This window comes from Chamaea fasciata, unplaced genomic scaffold (assembly GCF_029207755.1).
Source record: "Chamaea fasciata isolate MVZ Bird 193981 ecotype frontalis unplaced genomic scaffold, bChaFas1.0.hap1 SCAF_3, whole genome shotgun sequence".
NCBI classification, from domain to species: Eukaryota; Metazoa; Chordata; class Aves; order Passeriformes; family Sylviidae; genus Chamaea; species Chamaea fasciata.
In genome coordinates, this window is record NW_027094088.1 from 92,392,903 (window position 1) to 92,415,244 (window position 22,342).

The window sequence follows — 22,342 nt, forward strand, 5'->3', positions numbered from 1 at the left end:
TTTATGACTGCTTTAAGGGTGTAAACATTGTGGATTGACTTCACATATCGTAATTTTGTATCCTGTACCTTAAAATTTCTGTTGCTGTGTCAAGGTATACACTGCTGCCAGAATTAACCATTATTAGATTTAACAATATTTGACAGCATATATTTTCAATGGTGTTAAATTATATTAATATTTCATACTATTCAGTGAGTTGAATTTTCTTGTTATCTTGAATGTTTCTGATTTTGTACTTTGGACTGAACTGTGAAATATTTAAATACCAAGAACTTTATCTGTACTTTTATTTGAATCTGATTTACATAATTTCATTATGTGCAGCAACACAGTTTATAGAATCGGATGTACTGTGTTATTATTTTTTCTGATAATAGGCAAATTAATTAAAACAAAATTGCTTAAAATTTAATGTCAAAGAAACGGAGCCTTAATTTTCTGATAGGCAGCCACGTGTATAGTATTTTGTTAGATTATTCTATCACAGGCAATTAATATTTACATTACCTTTTCTAATACTTATGGTATTCATAAATTTTATAAGACTTGAATTTTTTATAGCCTTACCTGGTTTATGTAGATTTGAGATATACAAATTAAATAATTTGAGAAACAGATCTCCTTGACAACATCTTGAAGTATTATCCAAAATGTTAATTTATTTTCAGTAAAGCTGAATGCAGCTGGGAAAAATTTGTCTCTAATTTGAAGTGTGAGATTAAGAAATAATTCCTCACTTTTGTTTTTATTATACTTCAACTTTTTTAAACTGAAATCTATTTGCTCTATTAAGAAATTATATACTTTAAATCATATTGTTAATAGATTTATAAATAGAACTGCAGATGTGAGAGGTAAGAGATTATTATGAGTAAAACATCTACATGTCGTATATCTTCATGGGTAGGATGGAGACTGTGGCTTTATAATTTTACCTTCAAATATACTGTAATTTGTTGCAGTCATGCAGTGGAAAAGAAGTATTTAGGTTTTTTCGGCAATGCAGCAGTGCAGGTATGGAAGCTATTAGCTTGTGAAAAGACTTTAGATCCTAAGTCATCTTTGAGGCAGTTTTACAACATTTTCCTCTAGTTTATTTTCAGCAGTAATTATTAGTTTAATGTGTAATGCCACAATTTTGAAAGTTCTTCTGATACTGACATATAAATTGATATCAAATATATTTTCCTTATTGTTGTACTTGAATTTTTTGATATTCAGAAATAGAGAAAGGAGGTTGTGGAGATCCTGGAATTCCATCCTATGGGAAAAGGACCGGCAGCAGTTTTCTGCATGGAGACACACTTACCTTCGAATGTCAAGCAGCTTTTGAGCTGGTGGGAGAGAGAACGATAACATGTCAACAAAATAACCAGTGGTCTGGCAACAAACCCAGCTGTGTTTGTAAGAATTATTATAATTTTTTCTGTATTATTTTTCTGACCTTAACCTCTTGCATTTCTTAACATTTGTGACTGATTAACAGGAAAATGCTTCAAAGTACCTTGAAGACATTTGCCATCGATGTTTGGGCTTTTTTTTTTTTTAAATTGACTCAGTAGCTCATTTATGGAGAATGTCATGCCAGACTTTTTTTAGAATGTTCTTTACATTAATTTTATATTTAATTGAACCACTTAACACTCCTAATGTCAACGTGTGTTGAATTAGATTCTAAATGAGTAATTCCTGATAGCAGATAGGTGTTCAAAAGGACTCTGTGGCACATACATGTTTCATTCTTGCAGTGCAAAACAGCCTGCAGATCCACATAAAAAAAGATTGGGATTTTTTTTTTTTTTTTTTTTTTGGTGATATACCACAAAGGTGTGAATATGAATATAAAGAAGTTAAGAATATCAAACATAGGAAAAGTTTAGGAAAGGTCATTAGTTGTGATTTTTTTGTATTAAAAGATAAAACATATTTGTTAAGAGACGGTTGTTGGTTGCTTTTTGGTTTTTCTTTTCGGGAGGGTGTTTGGTTGGGGTCTTTTTTGTGTTTTGTTTGTTTGCGTTTTTTTGGGGGGGAGGTTTATTTGGGTTGGGTTTTTCTCCTTTTCTTTTTTTTTTCCCCCTTCCTTGTAAAATAGAGCAAATCTTTCAAGTACACTGATATATTAGGCACTTGAGTTCTGCAGATCATGCTAAACTTTCTTATAAAGAGTCATATAGATCAGTAAAGGATTTGACAACCATAACAACCTTTGTGAGGTGTCCTACTCTATTTGGACATGTATGTGCTCTTAGGCTGTGCTGGAACAGGACTTAAAAAACTGAGCAAGATTACTCTGGACCAGAATAATTCTCAATATACCTTGCAATGCTGAAATGTGTCTAAGCATGTAAAGCCCAGGCACAGAGACAGGGAAGCTGCGGTTCCCTTTGGAGACACAAGTTGTGTTTCTTCATGGTGCTGTATTGCATTGGATTGCTATGTCAGTTTTTGTTAACAATGTAGAATATTTTACTCTGCTTCCAGTGTTACATATGTACATGCCCTTCAAAAGAGCATGGAATCTATAACGTTTATTTATGTACACTGAGTTCAGTTTGACACATTTGAAGAGCTGAATGATGGTTGTCCTTTGTGTTAACTAATGCTCAGTGAGTCTTCCTCTTTCTGAATATACCGTATTTCTGCCTACAGTACCAGTCACAGGGTCAGGACTCTAAAAACAGTTTGGCAATGTCTTGATGAAAATTGGCTCAATAAAGTAAAAAAAGTTGATAGCTATAAATCATTTTTGGTTTTGTTCTATGCCATCAAAGGGAAACAAGGGTAAAATAAGTTCAGACCATATATTCTAAAGATTTCTTGATTCATTCGCATCTAAATTTCCACTGCTATTTATCAGCATGAACTTTGTATATTACAGAAAAAACTGGCCCTTGTGCTTGATTTTCTTTTTTATTGTTAAATGCAGTTTAATGCATATTTGGAAAAAAATCATTCAGAATTGGAGATTGCATTTTTATTTTAGCACAAACCTGCCAAATTTTGCAAACACTGATGCATCAAGCATTACTTCTGCTTTCTTTGGTGTTTGCCACATGCTAATGTCTTGCAGGCTCTGCTTCAGTCACTTGGATTCACTTGGGAAAAAAAATACAACATTGGAAAACTGTTCTGAAAGTGTTAAACATTTTCTGCTTACATGTGTAGTAGTTTTGACATCCAGGCTTCAAAATCATCCTTTTCTACAAGAATAAATAAAATAAAATAAAATAAAATAAAATAAAATAAAATAAAATAAAATAAAATAAAATAAAATAAAATAAAATAAAATAGTAAGATAGGTATTTGTAAAGTTTGTGGATAGTATTTTGAGAGTCTTATTGTTCTTTCCTTTAGTTTCATGTTTCTTCAACTTCACCACACCATCTGGAATTATTCTTTCTCCAAATTATCCTGAGGAATATGGGAACAATATGAATTGTGTTTGGTTAATTATCTCAGAGCCAGGAAGCAGAATCCATCTGATTTTCAACGACTTTGATGTAGAACCTCAATTTGACTACCTTACAATCAAAGATGATGGGATTTCAGATTTACCACCTCTTGGCACATTTTCTGGCAATGAGGTTCCTTCTCAATTGGCTAGTAGTGGGCACATAGTAAGACTTGAATTTCAGTCAGATCACTCTACCACTGGAAGAGGATTTAATATCACTTACACAAGTAAGAACTTCCTCTTTTTATTTTATGCCTAGTTTTATGCTTGCTTCATAATAATTAAAACAGAGAATATAAATTTATATTCATATTCATATTTATATTTATATTTATATTTATATTTATATTTATATTTATATTTATATTTATATTTATATTTATATTTATATTTATATTTATATTTATATTTATATTTATATTTATATTTATTTACACGGAAGTAAATTGTCATGATTGTATAACTGCACTATTTTCAGATGTCTTCCTTTTATTCCTTACCTGAATCCTTATCTTTTTTTAAAAAAATGTGAGAGTGCTGAGGAATTCTCCTCATTATTTATTATTTGGGGTTTTTTTTGTTCATACTGCATAAATTCAGAGTCCATAACTAAAGTCCAGATCATTCACATCAAAGTATTCAGTGCATGTACTTTAATATATTTCTCAATAGAGCCCTCAGGAACAAATTTATAAAACTTATTAATCTTAGATCTCAAATATTGACGTATTAATTGGAAAATCACAAAGTCAATCATCAATGCAAATAAACAATTCTGGGAACCTGCTTTGCTTTTGTATGTTTTTTTTTCTATTTGAATGGGGTGGAATCTAAGAATATAAAGTCCTAAGAATAGAGATCTCTTTTCTGCATTACACATAACAGAAACACTCTGTGGTTTTTCTAGTGTCTAGAACAGAGCTGAACTGATGCAGAAGTCTTTCCTATAAGAAAAACTAATATAGAATCATTCTTCTATTTGGCCTTTAAGAATTTTAAGAATTTTAAGAATGTGCTGCCTTTGAGAAGACAATTCTCAAATATACAAAGTTTAATTGTAGATGGACAGCAAGTTGTTAAATGTGGACCTACCGGTCATGTGTATATAGAGAGCTACCGAGAAAATCAGTTTCTTCTGTTTGGGCAACCAGGCTAAGAAATATCTGGGTACAGATGGCACTCTGTTCTGTTTATTTAAAAAAATATATTACTAAACAGTACTCTCAGTAGAAAATTAATAACAGCATTGTCATGTAGAAAACGTTTTTACATTTGTCATAGATTGCTAACTCTCCTAAAAGTTTTATGAGTCATTCAAAGATGCTACTTATAGAGAGGTTATCATTGTAGCTGAAGAAATTATCTTCTAAGGTTATAGAAGTTAATAGACAATAAAGTTGTCTTTGAGACCTTTTGAACTGTTTCTGTGTTGTTTCAATTAAAATAATAGTGTTTGTGGCCAAGCTGTTTTCTTTCATTGTTTAGAAAGATTCCCCACAGAAAGCTGGAATTAATTGATTTTTATCTTTTTTAAGTCTTAGAGGCCTAAAATTGGTGTTTTGCTTTTATAGGAAGGGATAATTTTTGTCCTTTAAAAAATGGCAGGAAAGAAAAATGGGAAGCCATTTCCTCTTGCTTTATCACTTGGTACCTGTGAGAAGAGAGCAATACTCTGCTACAATCTCCTTTCAGGTAGTTTTAGGGAGCAATAGAGGCTCCCCTCAGCCTCCCTTTTTTCAGGTTTAACAACCCCAATTTCCTTATGCTAGAGGCAGAACAGCTGGATTTTGTCAAGGAAAATTTAGGAAAATTGTTCTTGTGTATCTAAGCCATATATATATGAAAACTTCTGAATTCTAACTAGGTCGTGTGTGTGTGAATGTCATTGGATTTGAGGGTGACTTTTTTACTGAGAATTTTTCTATACTTTTAATTATATATTATTATATTATATGTATTACATATCACTTTCTTACAACTGAAATATTATTCTCCTCCTCTTCCAAAAAACAAGACACAAAGTTTAAAGGGATGTTTTTTCCTTTTGCTTTTACTGTGGGGTTTATTACCAGTATTATTGCTTTATTTTTATCAGCCTTTGGTCAGAACGAGTGCCACGATCCAGGCATTCCTATAAATGGGAGGCGTTTTGGAGACAGATTCCTTCTGGGAAGTTCTGTTTCCTTTCACTGTGATGATGGCTTTGTGAAGACTCAAGGCTCTGAATCCATAACCTGTATTATGCAAGATGGAAATGTAGTATGGAGCTCCACTGTTCCACGTTGTGAAGGTAAGGGCACAATCTGTAATTTGTTCTTACAGTTTGAATAATGACATTATTTAAATTTAGCTTACTTTATACATTTTGCACATAAATAAGACTGCTTTACCTGAAGTTATTCATTCATCTTAACACTCTTCCAGTCAAGTGAGAGCAGAGTAATAGAAACAAGATAGCTTGCTTTTATATTCTTGGAATACATTAGCATTCTAAAAATCTGGTTGCTATTGTTTCCAAGTTCTGATTGTCACCATCATTACTTGGTAGTGAATTATAACTGCTATAACAGTTTTGGCTGCAGCACACTGAAGAGCATAATTATCTACCATACAGGAAGTAAATAAAGCATATATATAAATGTTCTTTTTTGAAAAATTACCCCTTTAACTTTCTTACAATGAAAGTAAACCTGAATTTCCATGTGTAATATTATAACCTGCAGTACTTATTCCTGGGAAATATAGTGAAAACCAGAGCTATGTTTGATATCCATGATATTCCCAAAAATTTCCAAATTTTTGGAATTTGACAATGCATTTAAAAGAAAATTTAGAAATACTGAAGAACCGTCCCCAAGTCTGCAGTCTGTTAGAAGAAGCATATGTGAACCTGGATATTGTACTAGCAAAATTTCTTACCCTGATTAAAGCATGTCATATAGTGGAGCAGGGTTTTTCTTTTATTCTTAGAGCAAACCCAGCCCACCCCAAAGCAGGGAGTAGGGTGTTGTTTTTCATCTGAAGATTTTTTTCTCATTTGAAAACTCTAGATTCAATTGTTAAAGTGTTCAGTGTAATCTTACTGTAATTTTATTTTTGAAAATGCATAGATAAGGACCAATGATGAGCACTTTGAGAAAAAAGAGAGAAAAAACTTACAGAAATTACTTTTTCAGAAAATATATATGTACCTCTCAGTTATCCTTTCTTTGAACCGTCTGGAATGTTTACTTGGTTTTTAATGAGGAAAGGGTTAAACTAATAGACTGGTTTGGGGCATTTTTTTTTTTTTTTTAGTATTTTGCTCTTTGTTTCTTTTATAGAAGGAAGTAGTTACATTCAGGATATGTTTCTTTCTGTGAATTCTCTTGATAATTGAAGGAGCTTCTGGGCTTGGATTAAAGCATGGACTAAGAATCCTAAGCATGAGTTAGTTTGCTTCTAGTTGTCTGAGATTTCTGAACAACTGTTGGCTTTTTGTTGTTGCTCTGCTCTGAGTTTTTTTATACATAACAGTCTCTGTAAGCAACACTTGAAATCCATGAAGTAAATGGATGTACATGAAGTGTTATAATCAGTTGAGGATCAACAGTTTTGACTGTTCTTGTTCATAGGATGATGAAAGTTAATTTTAAAAACCACTATGCAAGAAATTGATTTCCTCATTAACTATACACATGATAAGGTAAATGCCTTTTTACTAGCCTTTCCTTTTGCTGCAAAGAAAATTTGGTGTGTTTCAGAATTTGTGGGTTGCTTTTTTTTCCCACTCAAAGCTGGAAAATAGCCCTAGACATAAGTGCATGTCATAAGTGAAATCAAATAACGTCTCTTATAAGTTGTTTTATGTTAGTAGAAACATTGAAATAAAACTAAGCATATGAATTTACAACTCACAGATTCGTCGCCATCCATTTCTATATGGTTGGCTTGTCTCGACTTGGAGAAACAGAAGGAAATCTAGCAAGATTTCCTGCACTGAAACATGGAATTTTCCGATGATAACATTGACTTCTTCTATGAGGACGATATTAATGATACTAAGATAAATTTACCTGACCTTGAAAGTGTTCCTGTGTTACACTGTACCATAGCCTTTAGTAAAACATAACATCCCAAGGCTCTGTGCCATGACAGCTTAAATTTTTAAGGGACTCATGTTTTCCTAAATTTGTTCTGTCATTTCTGCTGTTGTTTAATCCTGCTCCAAAGTCGTTTAATTTTGCTCTGAAAAATGCTCCCTGTCTAGCCCTGTCATTTTCATAGCCCTCTTGCAATACATTTTTCTTTTTAAACCTTTTATGGAGGAGGATCAGGTTAGAGAATATTTAAACAAATTTGACATACAGGAATGGGTCTGATGGGATGTAGCCAAGAATTCTGAAGAAGCCATTCAATGACATCGCAAGGACACTCAATATCTTGGGAAGCTCATTCAAACCAGGGAGATCCCTTAGGACTGGAAGAAAGCAAATTCCAGTCTTGGAGAAAGGAAAGAGGTAAGATAGGAAGACCTACAGGTCTCATCTCTATCAGTGGGAAAGGTGATAAAACAGTATTCCTTGAAGCCATTTCCAAACCATGTGCTGTGGTTTAAACCCAGCTGAAAATTAAGCCCCATGCAGCTGCTCCTTTCCCCTCCACCCCCTCCTGTGAGAGGGAGACAAAAGGCAGATATCCTGAGTTGAGATAGGAAAACAGCAATGAGATAAGATAGTAGGAACAACAACATAAACAACAAAAGTATACAAGAGAGGGTGATTTACATACAAAATGTGCTCACCCACTGCCTGACTGACTAACCAAGCCAACCAGGCTCCATGTGTGGGTGGCCACCAAGACAATGACAAAATGCCCCCCAAGATCCTCCTGCTCATGTTTTTCCTCCACCCTATGTCACATCCTCTTCTTGCAAGTGAAATCCCTTCTGACCCCCAGAGAAGGTGTGAGTGGTATAGAATGACTGCTGAGTTGTGTCCACACAGCTCTAAACTCTGCCCCCTCAAGGCTACCACAAGAAAATTAACTGTCCAAGCCAAAGCTAGGACAAAATGAAGAAAACTATGGTGACTGGGAGTAATCAACATGGATTTATGAAGTGGAAATCATGCCTGATCAACCTAATAGCCTTCTGCATTAAGATGAACTGTCTGATGGATTAGGGGAGAGTAATGGATATTCAGTTTTAGTAATGTGTTTGGCACTGTGTCATTCAAAATTCTCAATGACAAACCAATGAAGTCGGGACTAGAGAAGTGAACAGTGAAGTGGACTGAAAACTGACTGAACTATTTGGCTCATAGAACTGTAGGCAGTGTCACAAGGTACAACTGAAGGCTAATTCATAGAGGTATAGCCCAGGGGTCAATCCAATACTGTTTAAAATCTTCAGTACTGAACTGAATACTGAGGCAGAATGTACTCTGTGTGAGTCTGCAGATGACGTAAAACTGGGGGGAGTGGCTGATGTACCAGTTGTTTTTTTTGCTGTTCAGAGGGATGAGAGAGCCAGGGCTGAGAATAAATGACAGATCTTTCCCATCTATTCAGCATTGGTGAGGCTATGTTGTGAGCACTGTGTGCACTCCTGGGATCCACGGTACAAGAAAAATGTGGACATACTGCAGTGAGTCCAGTGAAGGGTCACAAAGATAAATAAGGACTTGGAGCATCTGTCATAAAAGAAGAGGTTGAAAGAACTGTGCTTGTCTCAACTGGAAATAAAGGCTCAGGGCTCAAGAGGGATCTTGTCAATATATACAGATAACTACTGATAGTACGTTTAAAGAAGGTGGAGCTAGACTCTCCTCAGTGGTACAAAATGACCAGACAAGACACAGTGAACAGAAACTGAAATACTTGAATTTCTGTTTAAAGATAATAAAAAACTTTTACTGTGAGAGTGATCAAACATTAAAACAGATTGACCAGATAGTATGGGAAGTGTCTGACTTCAGAGGAAAGGCATGACTGGACATGGTCCTGCGCAATCTGTTGTTTTGAGCAGGAAATGAACTAGATGGATTCCAGGCATCCACTTCAATTCAAACCATTCTATGATCCAGTGGAATATTTGCAACTTCCAGTTCCACTGAGTTCAGTGATTGCTCAAAAAGGTGGCACAGTACAATGGTAACAATTACTTGGAACAATTTTTCTGATGTTTCCATGTAAATGTGGAATCATGCTGGATCTAAATGTGATGAGACAGTATCATTTTTTAACAAGATACTGTGCTTTTCAACAGAAGGAAGGCTGGCAGACCCAAGTGCCATGCTCTCTGTGTTAAAATATATAGCGAGCAATACGTGCTGATAAAATACATTGCAGGCCTTATGATTCTAAAGAAAACAAAGTGCTCATAACACTGTGTAAACTATTAAAACTACATCAAACCTATATTTCTATGCATTTTAATTTGATTTTTTGAAATTTCTTTGAATATATTATATATTAGAAATAATTTGTATGTTAAAAATATGCTGTTTTTTTCTTTCAGCACCGTGTGGTGGACATTTGACAGCATCCAGTGGTGTTATCTTGCCACCAGGGTGGCCAGGATATTACAAGGACTCACTTAATTGTGAATGGGTGATTGAAGCAAGACCAGGACATTCCATTAAGATCACTTTTGACAAGTGAGTATCATAAAGTCAAACAAGAAGTAGGGTCTGAGGATAAATACTTGTTTTATTACTGAAAATTAAGCATGTACTTTAAGAACCCAAACCACAAAAAGGAACTTCATTGCAACATTCACAATACTATTCCTATAAGCAGGCAATTAAAGCTTACTAATGTGCTATTTCCTTCCATTGTACTCAGCAAGAAATTCCAGAATTTTAAGATGCTTTTTATTTCTCATTAAGGACTGCATAGTATTTATAGGTTTATATTTATTTTCAAACATTTGATCAGAAGCCTGAGGTTCAGGGATGTCTTCTTAAATGGAAATAACAGTTTTAGTTATAAGACGAACGTTAAAATTTTATAAAAGGAAATGCATTGCCTGAAGTTACAGATGTTTGAATGTGTATGACCTTAACAGTGTGATGGCAATATTTCTGAGAAAATTAATGAGAAACATAGGCTTCTGTGACATGTGGTGAAGTTTAAGGACCTTATTTCCTGAATTTTAGACAGATGAATGCACATATTCCATTAACAGAATTCCAGAGTTTTGTGTACAAATGGAACTGCAATGAAATTAAACAAGAACTTGGAGTTTACCCTGACACAAAATAGAGAATTCTGATTGCATATAATTTTGGAAGTACAGCAGATATACAATTAATCTACTTCAACTTTATCTCAGCATTATTAGCAAATGGATTCTGTTGCCATTTCCAAATTCTTTCAGTTCCAGAACAGTATTACCGCTCAGCATGTTGGTTTTGGTAGACAAAGAAAAAGCTTGTTATTATAGTATTACCTTGCTTTTGCAGTAAAATTATTTTCTTTTGTCAACACAAAGGCAAAAATTCCATGTTAAACCTTTTTTTTGTGTACAAGAGAAACTGACTTTGCTATCTGATATAATATTAGTAAATTAAAAATCAGTAAACAAATCAGGAAAATATAAAATATTTTTGTCAAGTATTTTGTCTAGTTTGGGGAAAATGGAACACTTTTATACTGTAATGTATGACTTGCCTCAAAGATAACTAACAGAATAAAGCTTTGTACAAATGTAATATTAATAATGTAAATGATCTCACTCTTGTGCTAATGAAGCTGAATTGTTGCAAGACAAATGTGCCTTTCCAGAGTCCTTATAAACTTCCTAGAAGTAGCAGCAAATGACTGCATGACCCTATGATTAGTGTACGTTGAAACATTTTGCATTTCAGATTGTGCCTAATGTCATGAGGAAAGGGGTAGAAGAATAATGACTGACCTGAAAACCATTGGTACTTTGAATATTGATAAAAAATAATTTGATAATTTATACAACTAACCTCTGTATCCAAAGTCAACCCAACTGTATGAAGACTAGTATAACAGCATCCTTTAAGTCTTTTTAAAATTATCTATGTACATTTGGAGGACATCCTACCTCTTACCTATATGAGTAAGCTAATAAACATTAAAATAAGCTAAAATCCTAAAAAGTAACCCCTAATTAGGTACTTTCGGTAGTGATAAAGAACTTCCAAAAACAAATAGTCTTGATTTATCACTTTAGGGAAAGTGCAAAGACTAAGAATAAAAAACCAAAACCAAAACCAGCCCAATTCAAAAAACAATTTATTTCCTTAAACCCTTAAAATCAGGCAAGAGAATTATAAAGTGACATTTGAGTTTGACATGAGCAGGAATCTGCTGGCAATAAAGATCATTGTTTCAGCTGCAATTGTTGTTAAGAGTCATTTTCTGGTTTCTGTCTCCAGCCAGGATCTGCCATCCACTGTTGTCATACTGCCCTGCTAAGAAAACCACAATTGCTGGCTGAAAGCACTTTATTCCTAATTAGTTTCCTTCACAAACATAACTTTCAAAATAATTGAACTATTCAATTATTGATCTTGAGTCTATTCATCGTGAGTACAAATAAAGTCTTTAAACCAGCCTAGCTGTGTCTGTCTGCTTTCATCATTCTGCTGCAGGATAGATCAATGTATAATCCCTGAATTTATGGAAGGGCTCTGAAAAACTGTCAAGTACTTCAGTGATGCCCTCTGTAGCTGTCTATTTTGGTAAATTAAATAAAATCAGTGAGCCTTTCCAGACACAAAAACTCGTGTTTATGCAGCTAAATTGTTGAAATAGTCTCCAACATGCTCCTTGAGTTTGTCAACCAGGCTAAAGAATGTATTTAATAGTATGGATGTAGGCCATTCCATTCTAGCTGATTTCACTGCCAGAAATGGGTCCTAAAAATGCTTAATGTATTAGAAGACTTCCAAGCCCTGTGTTCCACTGTCAGAGTGGATAGATAGCAGCAAAAGCAGTCATCTGGATTTTATCCAACTTGTCCAAATAAAGTACCATAAATCCAGAGTTTTCTGTGTGAAGAGGAAGGAATGATATGAAGTGCCGAAGTCAGTTTCCCAGCAGTCATTAGCTCTGATAGCAAAGCAAAAGCTTTTTGACTTCTGGCTGTGCATTTGTTTTCAAGGAACCATGAGAGAAGAACTAGAAAGAATACTAAATACTTGCTAAAACTGAACTTTTTCTTATGTTATTCAATATTGATGTGTCTGTGAAGATTTTTATGCAAGAACAATGCTATTAGTTCCGTAAAATGTAATGGCCTGGATGGCAGCTTGGTCATTCTGTTATCATTGCCTAATGAAATATAAAGTTTATTTACACTTTGAAGGAATGTCACATATTTTTCTCCTTTCTTGAGTGTTTAATATTTTGCACTTTTCCTTAATTACAAGAACAGAGTTTCTTATCTTTAGACCACTCAATGTGTCCCATATTGGCAAGACAGCTAAAGGCATTTACTTTGAAAAAAGTATTGTATTGAGCAGGGATTTCTGCTGCTCTCAGAAGTTGAACTATCAAGCCTTATGGGAATAGAAGAGTAAAATCTCACAACATAGGCATTTCTGAAAGATGAAAATAAGAATAAAAAGTTTGCATGCAAAATTATTTACAGCGGTGTAGATATCTGTATAATAGCACAAACTTCATTGGCAGGAAAATTTATGTGTGCACGCTTTAGATGCCACAGCATATCAGAATCCTATACAACCACAAACTATCCTGAAAAGATTCTGATGTAAATGTTCCAGTTCAAGTTAATCTAGAGAAAGAGCAGATTTGTGCTGTTTGGTTTAAGAGCTAGTAGTAGATGATTGATACATAGATATCCATTATGAACTCGAGAATGTGATGTGTTTTAGTGATTGGCAGACACATTGACTCTGCTGTTGATTTTTTCTTGTAAATCAACCCTCATTAGTCTCCCTCCTTTCCACTCTTGTCAATATTACCTGGTTGGGTTTTTTTTGGGGTTTTTTTGTTTGTTTGAGGGTTTTTTTGACACACTAAAGCAAACTACGGAGTCATGCTTATTATAACTGTAACTAATTTCAAAATGAAGGCTTGATTTAAATCCAGTATATTTTTACTGCTTTATTTCATAGGACAAAAATGATTACCTAAAAGTAAAGTAACAAGCTGTGTTAGAATAAAAACTTTGGATTAAAAAAAAAAACAAAATTAAACACTTGATTATCTATAAAACAGCTTGTGCCAACTAGCAAATATCAAATAATGAAATTATTGAGATGAGATAATGAAGTGTTATTGAAAATGTTCCTGGAGTGTCCAACTATTTCTTAACCTGTGGCCAAGATTTTTTTTGGATCTTCATAGTTCAATTTTGTTTGAGAAAATTTGTGTTTTGTACCCAGATTTCCCACTAAATGTTTTTCTGAAGGCCAGTCATATGGCTGATCTGAAGTATACTGAATCCCTTACAAACATTTTACAATACTACAAAACAAAGCAAGGAGATGATTCATTAATTGTTATTCTTAGTAATATATGGATGGATTTGTAACTATGTAATTTTTTAAGTATGCTATTCTTGATCAGCTAAAGCGGTTTTCATTTCTAACAGCTGAAGAAAATAACACCATTTGTCCATCCACCAGCTGACTTGCATATTCCTTTTCAGATTCCAGACTGAAGTTAATTATGACACTTTGGAAGTCAGAGATGGGCCAGCTAATTCATCACCATTAATTGGAGAATACCATGGGACACAAGCACCCCAATTCCTTATTAGTACTGGAAATTATATGTACCTGCTGTTCACTACGGACAACAGTCGTTCCAGTGTTGGTTTCCTAATTCACTATGAGAGTAAGTCTGGTATTTCTCGAATAGATTTTTATTTAATCTTGAAAAAACCCATTAATTTAGAAAATGAGCAAACAAATGGGAACAAATAAAATTCAGTAGTTATATTTGTGGAAGAACAAATTATGTTTACTCTATGCTGTACTGACAGATAATTCTGGAAAAATTAATTTTGGAAATTTTTTCTTTATGAGTTATTTTATGTTATTCAGGGTCCTTACATGTCTAGTTGTTTAATCAAATGCAAGGTAATTTTAGAAACTTTGCCTTATGGCTAAAGACATATTGTTTGGGTGTCCCCTATCTTCTCTCTAAATTTGACTTTTTCTCTTTTTCTCTTTCTCTGGTTTTTGTAGGGCTGAACAGACTATGACCCTTACCTATAATGGTTCCAAAATGCAAATAAAACAATATTAATATCTCCATGCGAATGACAGAATCATCACAATAGCATTTTCTTTTAAATTAAGTACATAAAATTATGTATATTAAATGGTCTGAAGTCACACTGGTCTTTATATGATAGTACAACCATTCACTTAATTATCTATTGAAGAGAGCTTGTGTGTTTACTGAGGTTGTGCCAACCTAGTAACATCAATTTTATCAGTTGTTCTTTTTTTGGAGACTAATGTGATTGCTGTAGATTTTCTGTAATGTTGAATCTGGAATAGTCCAGATATATTTCATAGCCATATCAAAAACTTGAGCAAAAAGTAAAAAAAAAGTTGTGCAGAGAAAGCTTGATAAACACTTCACACCTGTGTCAGTGCATTTGTTCCACAAGACTTCTTAAGTTAATCACAGCTTCACTGTTCATATTGTCTTTTTCCTCCCACTAGATTTCTCACAGAGCTAAAATTGTCTCCATTTTGCCTTGTGTGCCATATGTTCATGTAACACAGTTAAAATTTGCTGCAGAGTCTATCTTGTGCTAGTCAGCATCAGGAGCTCCTGTAGCATTTCTGTGATCCTTTACTCTGTATTGACAGATGTGTACATCCTAGAGGGAAAGTCATCACAGTAACTAGTGACATGGGGATACTAAGTAGATGAAGTTAGTGTTTTCAAAGAGCAAAACCAGCTAGAAAGACATAATGGAAGCCTTGAGTAATCTGCCAGGAACACAAGAGACTAAAATTATATTTTGATTTCCATTGGAAGTTTCACTATGGAAGTTGCTAATTTTGAAGATTTCACAGCAGAACTTCTATTTATTTAACATTTCTTAGATTTGTAGAAGGCAAGATAGTAAATTTTAAGTTTTAAGAAAAGTTTCTGAATATTTTCTTTGGAAGTTCAAATCCCTGTCTTATTTGGAAATATCTTAAAAATCTTCCAGTTATAGGCATAACTTTGATGATAAGACAAATCACTGCACTGTGAAGCAGAAAGCTCTTAACCTTACTTAAAATAAAAGGTTCAATATAAGCTAAACTGAGTTGAATCTGAAATGGCAGTAATATTCTATTAAGCTAAAGTATGACTGTAATATACCTTTAATAAATTTGTAACCCATTAAAGTTACTGTGAAGGATCTGCAAATAATAATTTGTTCATTTCTCTCCTTAAATTTCTGTCATTCAGCCTTTTGATGACACTTCAAACATAGCTAATGCAGACAGTGTAGATCAACTCTTTTGCATCTAAGCAAAAAAATAATGGAGTGCCTAAAACATTCTCTAAGCAAAACTACTTATAAAACATTCATTTTTTGTTAAAAATAATTAATCTTCTTTTTGGCAAGTGTGCTTCATGCCTCAATTACATTTCCCAGATCTCTCAGCTTCACTAGTTTCTGTTTTGGGTAGGCTTTGTTTAGTTGGTTGGTTGGTTGGTTGGTTGGTTGGTTGGTTGTTTTTGTGGGGGGGGGGGGGTTGGTTCCTCATTTGTGAAGTAGGTTGTGCAATCTTAGTCTTTTCCTTAAACAAAAACAGATAGAAATATTGTACCTGCAGATTCCTTTAATGTAATTTGTGCCTTTGTTTATTAACAAAGTATGTTTGAAAATTTTCTTCCTTTGCGTTAAGAGAACATGATAATTTGCAAGGCAAATTGATCAATTATTGCCTAAATCCAAATGCTTTACTTCAAAGCCTGTGCTTTTAGTTTTTGGGAAAATGACCACAAAATAATGGAGTTTATGATTCATAAGAAGTGAAAGAATGAAGCAACATGGTGATTAAATTAATGACTTTCAAAAATCTAAACCACTAAATTTGGCAGATTGGTAGGTGAATGTTCTTGAGTCCTTACAAATGAATTCTGAAAGTCGTTTATAAAGGAAATTGAATGAAAAGCCAAAAATAAAGCTAATGTTTGTTTTTTGGTGGGTTTGGATTTGTTTTGGTTTTGTTTTGTTTGTTTTGTTATGGCTTTTCCTTGGTTTTGTTTAATTTTGGTGGTTTTGTGTTTGTTATTTTTTTAAATTGTTTTTTTAATTCTTGAGAAAGGTTTCTGTAGCTATTTAAAAATTTATTTTAATGACATAACTCAAGAGTTAATAATGTATTAATACATTGGATATATTGAAATGTTACTATAGATAGCAGTCAAAGCATAATACAGATCTCTTAGGATAAACAGAAAACTCTAAAGTACATATTTAGTTCCAGGAACAAGAGACAGAAAGAAAGTAACAAAAATATCGATAAATATATTCAAATAAGGGCAAAAAATTACTCAAAAAAAGTTCGACCAAAAATCAGTGGTCACAGGCAAAACTAATTAAGACTAATTGTTCTGTTCCTGTTTTGCAACTTTTGCAGAAAATAATAATTTTTACCATTTTTTTAATGTAATTAAATGAACATTTTCAAGGTAAGAGTAAGGCATATGGAGAGAGGGTAGTACATAATATTGAAATAAGTAAATATATTTTATTCATCAGGGACTGTTGAAATTCTCTGTGCTATACTCAAAAGCAAAGAGGAAGGACCACTCTACTGAAAATTATGTCTGAAAATTCAAATCTGTAAGGAAGTTTAAAAAAAATTCAAAAGGGCACAGACTTTTCCAAGCAAGGATGGAGAAGAAGAAGAAGAAGAAAAAAAAAAAAAAAAAAAAAAAAAAAAAGATATTTGGACCAGAAGGATCAAGGACATAAGTTTTATCTTTGCTCTTGAAAGATACAAGTCTCAAGCTGATAAACAAAAGGATAAGAAATAATTTATTTGTATTTGACAAAAACAGATTATGTCAAACCAACTTAATTTCTTTCTTGACAGGTTAACTGCTTTTCTAGATTTGGAAATGGAAAGGGGAGGAAACAGTCCTGTGCTCACACTCATAAGGCTTTTAGAAATCTTTCAGAGAAAAATATAGAAATTTAGTGTAGATGAAATCATTATGGTACAATAAGTGTACAGTAAAGTATAGTAGGCACTGGAAAAAGTTTCTCAGAAAGGCTGTGGAATCTCCATCCTTGGAAATACTAAAAATATGTCCAGAAATGGATCATCTCCACACATACCTTTAGGTGACCCTGCTTGAGCAAGCGGTTTTGATTACATTACTCCCAGGGGTTCCTTCCACCCTAAACTGTTATGTAGTTACTGTGATGCTATGAAAAAATATTTTATTAATGATTTTGGTGACACTACAAGAACAGTTACAATTTGAGGATGATTCCAACCTACAGATATAGCAAGTACTATGATTGAGAAGGTTAGAATTCAAAACAAGCTAGACGAACTGTAGAAAAACTGTAAAAGAACAATTTAATTCTATAAAATAACATGCTAAGCCTAAATGGGGAAGGAGAAGTGACTTGCCCAATAGAAAAAGATTTGGATGCCACACTGAATTTACATAATTCAGAGAAAAATGTAGTAGTATTACAAAAAGTGGAATTTTCTAGATGGTAGTTAACCATCTAAAAAACCAAGACAATTTCAGAAAATACATTTGTTTTGTCTACGGGACTGTTTTATGTCGGACTTGTTCAAAAATTATTTCACTTCCTTTGATGACGAGAGAGACTACTGTGTCCAGTTTGTGACACAGTTTAAAAAGAATAGAAGGTTACTAACATGGAAAATATGACACATAAGGTGTCATTGAAAGGTTTGTACTTGTTCAGAAGAACTGTGACTTGGCAGGCAGGGGGCAAAGTGTGATAATGATGTCATGGTCCCAAGTAGCTAATAATTGCAGCCTATTCTAGAGTTTAATCTACTGCCTGTGCTCCTTCTCAATCAACCCTTTACGATGATTTTCCTATCACATTTATCACTGTTGTGCCAAATTCTCTCATATCTTTTTGTAGTCAGGACTCTCAGTGTTGCCCATTATTTAATTTTAGGTTATGTCCTATTAAGAAAAAAAATCAAATCTTCATGCAAAGAAGGAGAATTATTTCTTTTCAGCTATGTTCATGGTTGCTGAAACTTACCTACTGAATATTTTTTCCCCTGGAAATGAAACTCTGTTGCCTGAGCTGAGTTTATTTATTTAACACTACTACTTCAGTCAGGAAGTTGGAAGTTGATAAATTTCCTATAGCTTTTGGTCTTCTTCCAAAAATGTGAAACAGTAGAGTCAATGTAATTTTGAATTATCATTTCAAAAGAAACTGATGAGTTTACCTGTTATGCGTGACTCAGAATACCAGAGCAGCTGATGTGTTCAGGGTGGTAGGCTGCCCTAAGAGGAAGGAATTTTAGGCTGCTGTTGACCTCCACCTACAATAACATATTTCAAAAAATGAAGTATGATTTGTCTGGAAAAAACCTAACGTGTACGAAAGTTAAAATTTCATACAGATGAAATTATTAAGGGCACTCAAAGTGCAAAATCTTATAGATCTAAATGGGTTCTTTGAGACTATATTAAGCAATTTTATCCAGGCAAAGGGAATCTAAAAATGCACTGTATTAGCTAACACGGTAGATTTGCATTAAGAGTCTGCAGTCAAGTCTGAAGAAACTTATTCGTCTAGAATTTAAGTATGTCAGGGTTACCTCATGAAAACTAGATCATAGGCTTCCAAATCTGAATTTTAAGTGAGATATAAGAAGAGCTGGAGGGTACAGAGAATATTTTTCTGTGAAAGCTAGAGTCATTATTTATGATATTTTTATTTGTAGTTCTGCTTCCAACACTCATATCTATAGTTCTGAACCTTTCACTTTATGCCCTGATAAATCAATTTTTTCCTTAGTTTTGAACTCCTCCTACTTTGTTCCTAAGGCTCTATGGTGGTCCATGATAAACAGGGCAAGGTAGAATCAGTAAACTAAGAGTACAATTTCCACAGAAACAGTTAGAGATGCACTAGAAGCTGAGAGGACCAGCACCTTCTTAGCCTTTTAGAGGGCTAAGAAACTAGGAAATGCCTGTGAACAAGGCAGTTGTGGTGGAATAACCTTGGCTAGATCCCAGGTGCCCATATCTTAAAAACCCCTTCCTCCTACCCCTCCATTCTTCTTCGGCTGAACTTCACTTTAAATTTTATCTACCTCCTTTTTCTGAGAGGTGCAGGGGGACAGGGCATGAGAAATGTGGTCAGTTTATCAGACCTTATCTTTGCTGTTCATTCCTCCTTGGTGGAAGGACCCCGCAGACTCTTCTGCATCCATCTGCTCCAGAGTGGGGTCCTGCACGGGCTGTAGGTGGATCTCTGATCCACTGTGAACCTTCATGGGCTGCAGTAGGACAGCTGCTTCACCACAGTCTTCAGCATGAGTTGCAGGGGCTTCCAAATCTTAAGCACCTCCTCCCTCTTCTTCTTCAGTGACCTTAATGTCTCAGAATTTTTGCTCTCACATTCTCACTCTTCTCTGTGGCCACTGGTTTTCTGCAGCAGCTTTTTGTGTCCTGCATAACTATGTTATCCCAGAAGCTCTACCACCATCTCTGAGGTGTCGAGCTCTTGCCAGCAGCAGGCCCATCCTGATGCCAGATGGCATTGGTTCTGTTGGACATGTGGGAAGCTTATGGCAGCCTCTCTCAGAAGCCACTTCTGTAGCCCTGTCTACTAACTAACCCTTGGCCATGCAAGCCTAATACAGTGGTGAGGGTGACCGGGTATTCTAGTTTTTGGGTTTGTTTCTCACCATTCTAGTCTATTTTTAATTGGCATAAAGTTAAATAATTTTTTCTCAAACTGGTTTGACTGTGATGGTAATTATTAAGTTATCTTGTCTTTGTCTTAGCCCTTGTGCCCTAGAGTTTATTCACATTATTTTCTACCTTATTCTCTCCCCCTGTACTGTTGAAGGGGGTAAGGAGAGTGTAGCTGAGTGGGGAACTGGAAGCCAGACAAGGTCAATTCACCACACGTAGTAACAGAAAATAAAAAAAATTCCTATCATCCCAATAGAGAGTCTCTATTTATTTCCCTCATGTGTATATATTATTGCTTATTATATTAATTATTTCCACAATCATTTGCTATCACTAGAAGCACAATGTAAAATGTTCAGTTAATGAGCCTTCATTTCATAATTTCAGGGAGTTTTTTTCAGCGATTAGCTCCATGTTTATTTCCCAAAAACTATTTAATCTCTTCTGTAAGACATAATTACCAGAGACTCTTTCTGTCAGAAAAGAGTTATATAATTGTGAAAGCTATATTATTTGTCTTTCTTTTTTTTCATGCATACGATAATATCTGTATGAGTTCACTAGTTTGTGAGCTCTTCAATTGCAGTTTTTTGACATTGTTTCTTGTTGTACCAAATAATCATAACTATGCTGAGGAAAACTGAGTTTTCCTGCAGTATCAGAAACTGAACAGATGAAATAATCAAATACGATTTATGTACTAGCAAAATTTTTATTTATACTTTGAACTGTATTATCTACCTATAGTTTCAGATGTCCAGTACTTTTATTGGTTTGGTGTTTTTAATTGATTGACAAAATATACCTTAAAGTTCCAGTCTTTTTAAATTTCATTTGGAATTCTCTGTTCTATGATACTTAAAATTAGAAAACTGTTCTGTGAGTCAGATAGCAGCTAGAGAAAGGGTTTTATATCCTATATCAGTTCTCAGGCAGTGCTAACTATGATCTTTTGGAGGCTCTTTCTTTATCTTGTCTTCCTTGTTTTGTGTTTTATTTGGGGGGTATTTTTTGTGTGTTTACTATCTGAAAGAAAGGTGAAAAAACAAAATTAAATCTGTGTGTTTCAGGTGTTACTCTGGAATCAGATTCCTGCCTTGACCCAGGAATTCCTGTGAATGGCCATCGCCATGGTAACAACTTCAATATCCGCTCCACAGTAACCTTCAGCTGTGATCCAGGATATACACTGAGTGATGAAGAACCTCTCATATGTGAAAGAAATCATCAGTGGAATCATGCATTACCCAGCTGTGATGGTAAGTGTCAAGCTCTTTTGATGGCAGCTTTAAAGTCCACAAAAGTTAATCTACTACTTTTCAAAACTAATTAAGCTTGTCATTGCTACTGCCTCCTTTCAACTGCAGCAAGATCCACACTTTTAAAATATTATTTTATTGTTATTAAAAGCCATGCTTTACATCTCTTTATCATCTTTCAGTGAAGTACTGAAAAAAATCAGGCATATATTCACAAATAGAAAAATTCAGATTCTCATAGGGTGCATTGTTCAACTGTGAATCAAAATGGTGCCATACAACCAATACTTTCAAAACAAAGCAAATAAACTTAATTTATATGTTAAACTCTAAGTACTGCATACTGAAATGATTGCTTAAAATTTAGGATGCACAATACGAAAGCAGATCGACCATGATCAGCCAATGTAATTAATTTTCTTAACATACTTTTGTTTTGAAATTTTGGTTAGTTTATTACATATTTTGGTTGATATGAAGTATGAAACTGTCTAGAGCTTTCATGACACATTTTTTAAAATGTTGAATTACTTCATGGTTTAACTGTCACACTTTGGGACATGAAAGAATGAGGCAGGCAGTAAGAAGGTCAGCAGGAAAGTTCTATTTTTAATTTTCTGACTCCATCTTATGTACAATTTCTTCAGAAAGCACAAGATTGGCTACACAGGTTGCCACTCCTTTGACCTTGTTGGTGAAGACCACCATCAGTCACCTTTCTCCTCCCAGAGGAGAAATATGT

The 22,342-nt window shown here is 34.2% G+C and overlaps 1 protein-coding gene across 1 annotated transcript in view; it reads left to right on the forward strand.

The window, feature by feature from the left end:
• The window catches only part of CSMD1 (CUB and Sushi multiple domains 1), a 1,082,532-nt gene that overhangs the window by 824,242 nt on the left and 235,948 nt on the right, over nt 1-22,342 (forward strand). Inside the window, exons 13-18 of the mRNA XM_066179810.1 lie at nt 1,225-1,407; nt 3,358-3,684; nt 5,553-5,747; nt 9,957-10,095; nt 14,091-14,278; nt 21,412-21,600. Coding sequence (XP_066035907.1) covers nt 1,225-1,407; nt 3,358-3,684; nt 5,553-5,747; nt 9,957-10,095; nt 14,091-14,278; nt 21,412-21,600 — 1,221 coding nt within the window. The remainder of the gene's footprint in view (nt 1-1,224; nt 1,408-3,357; nt 3,685-5,552; nt 5,748-9,956; nt 10,096-14,090; nt 14,279-21,411; nt 21,601-22,342) is intronic.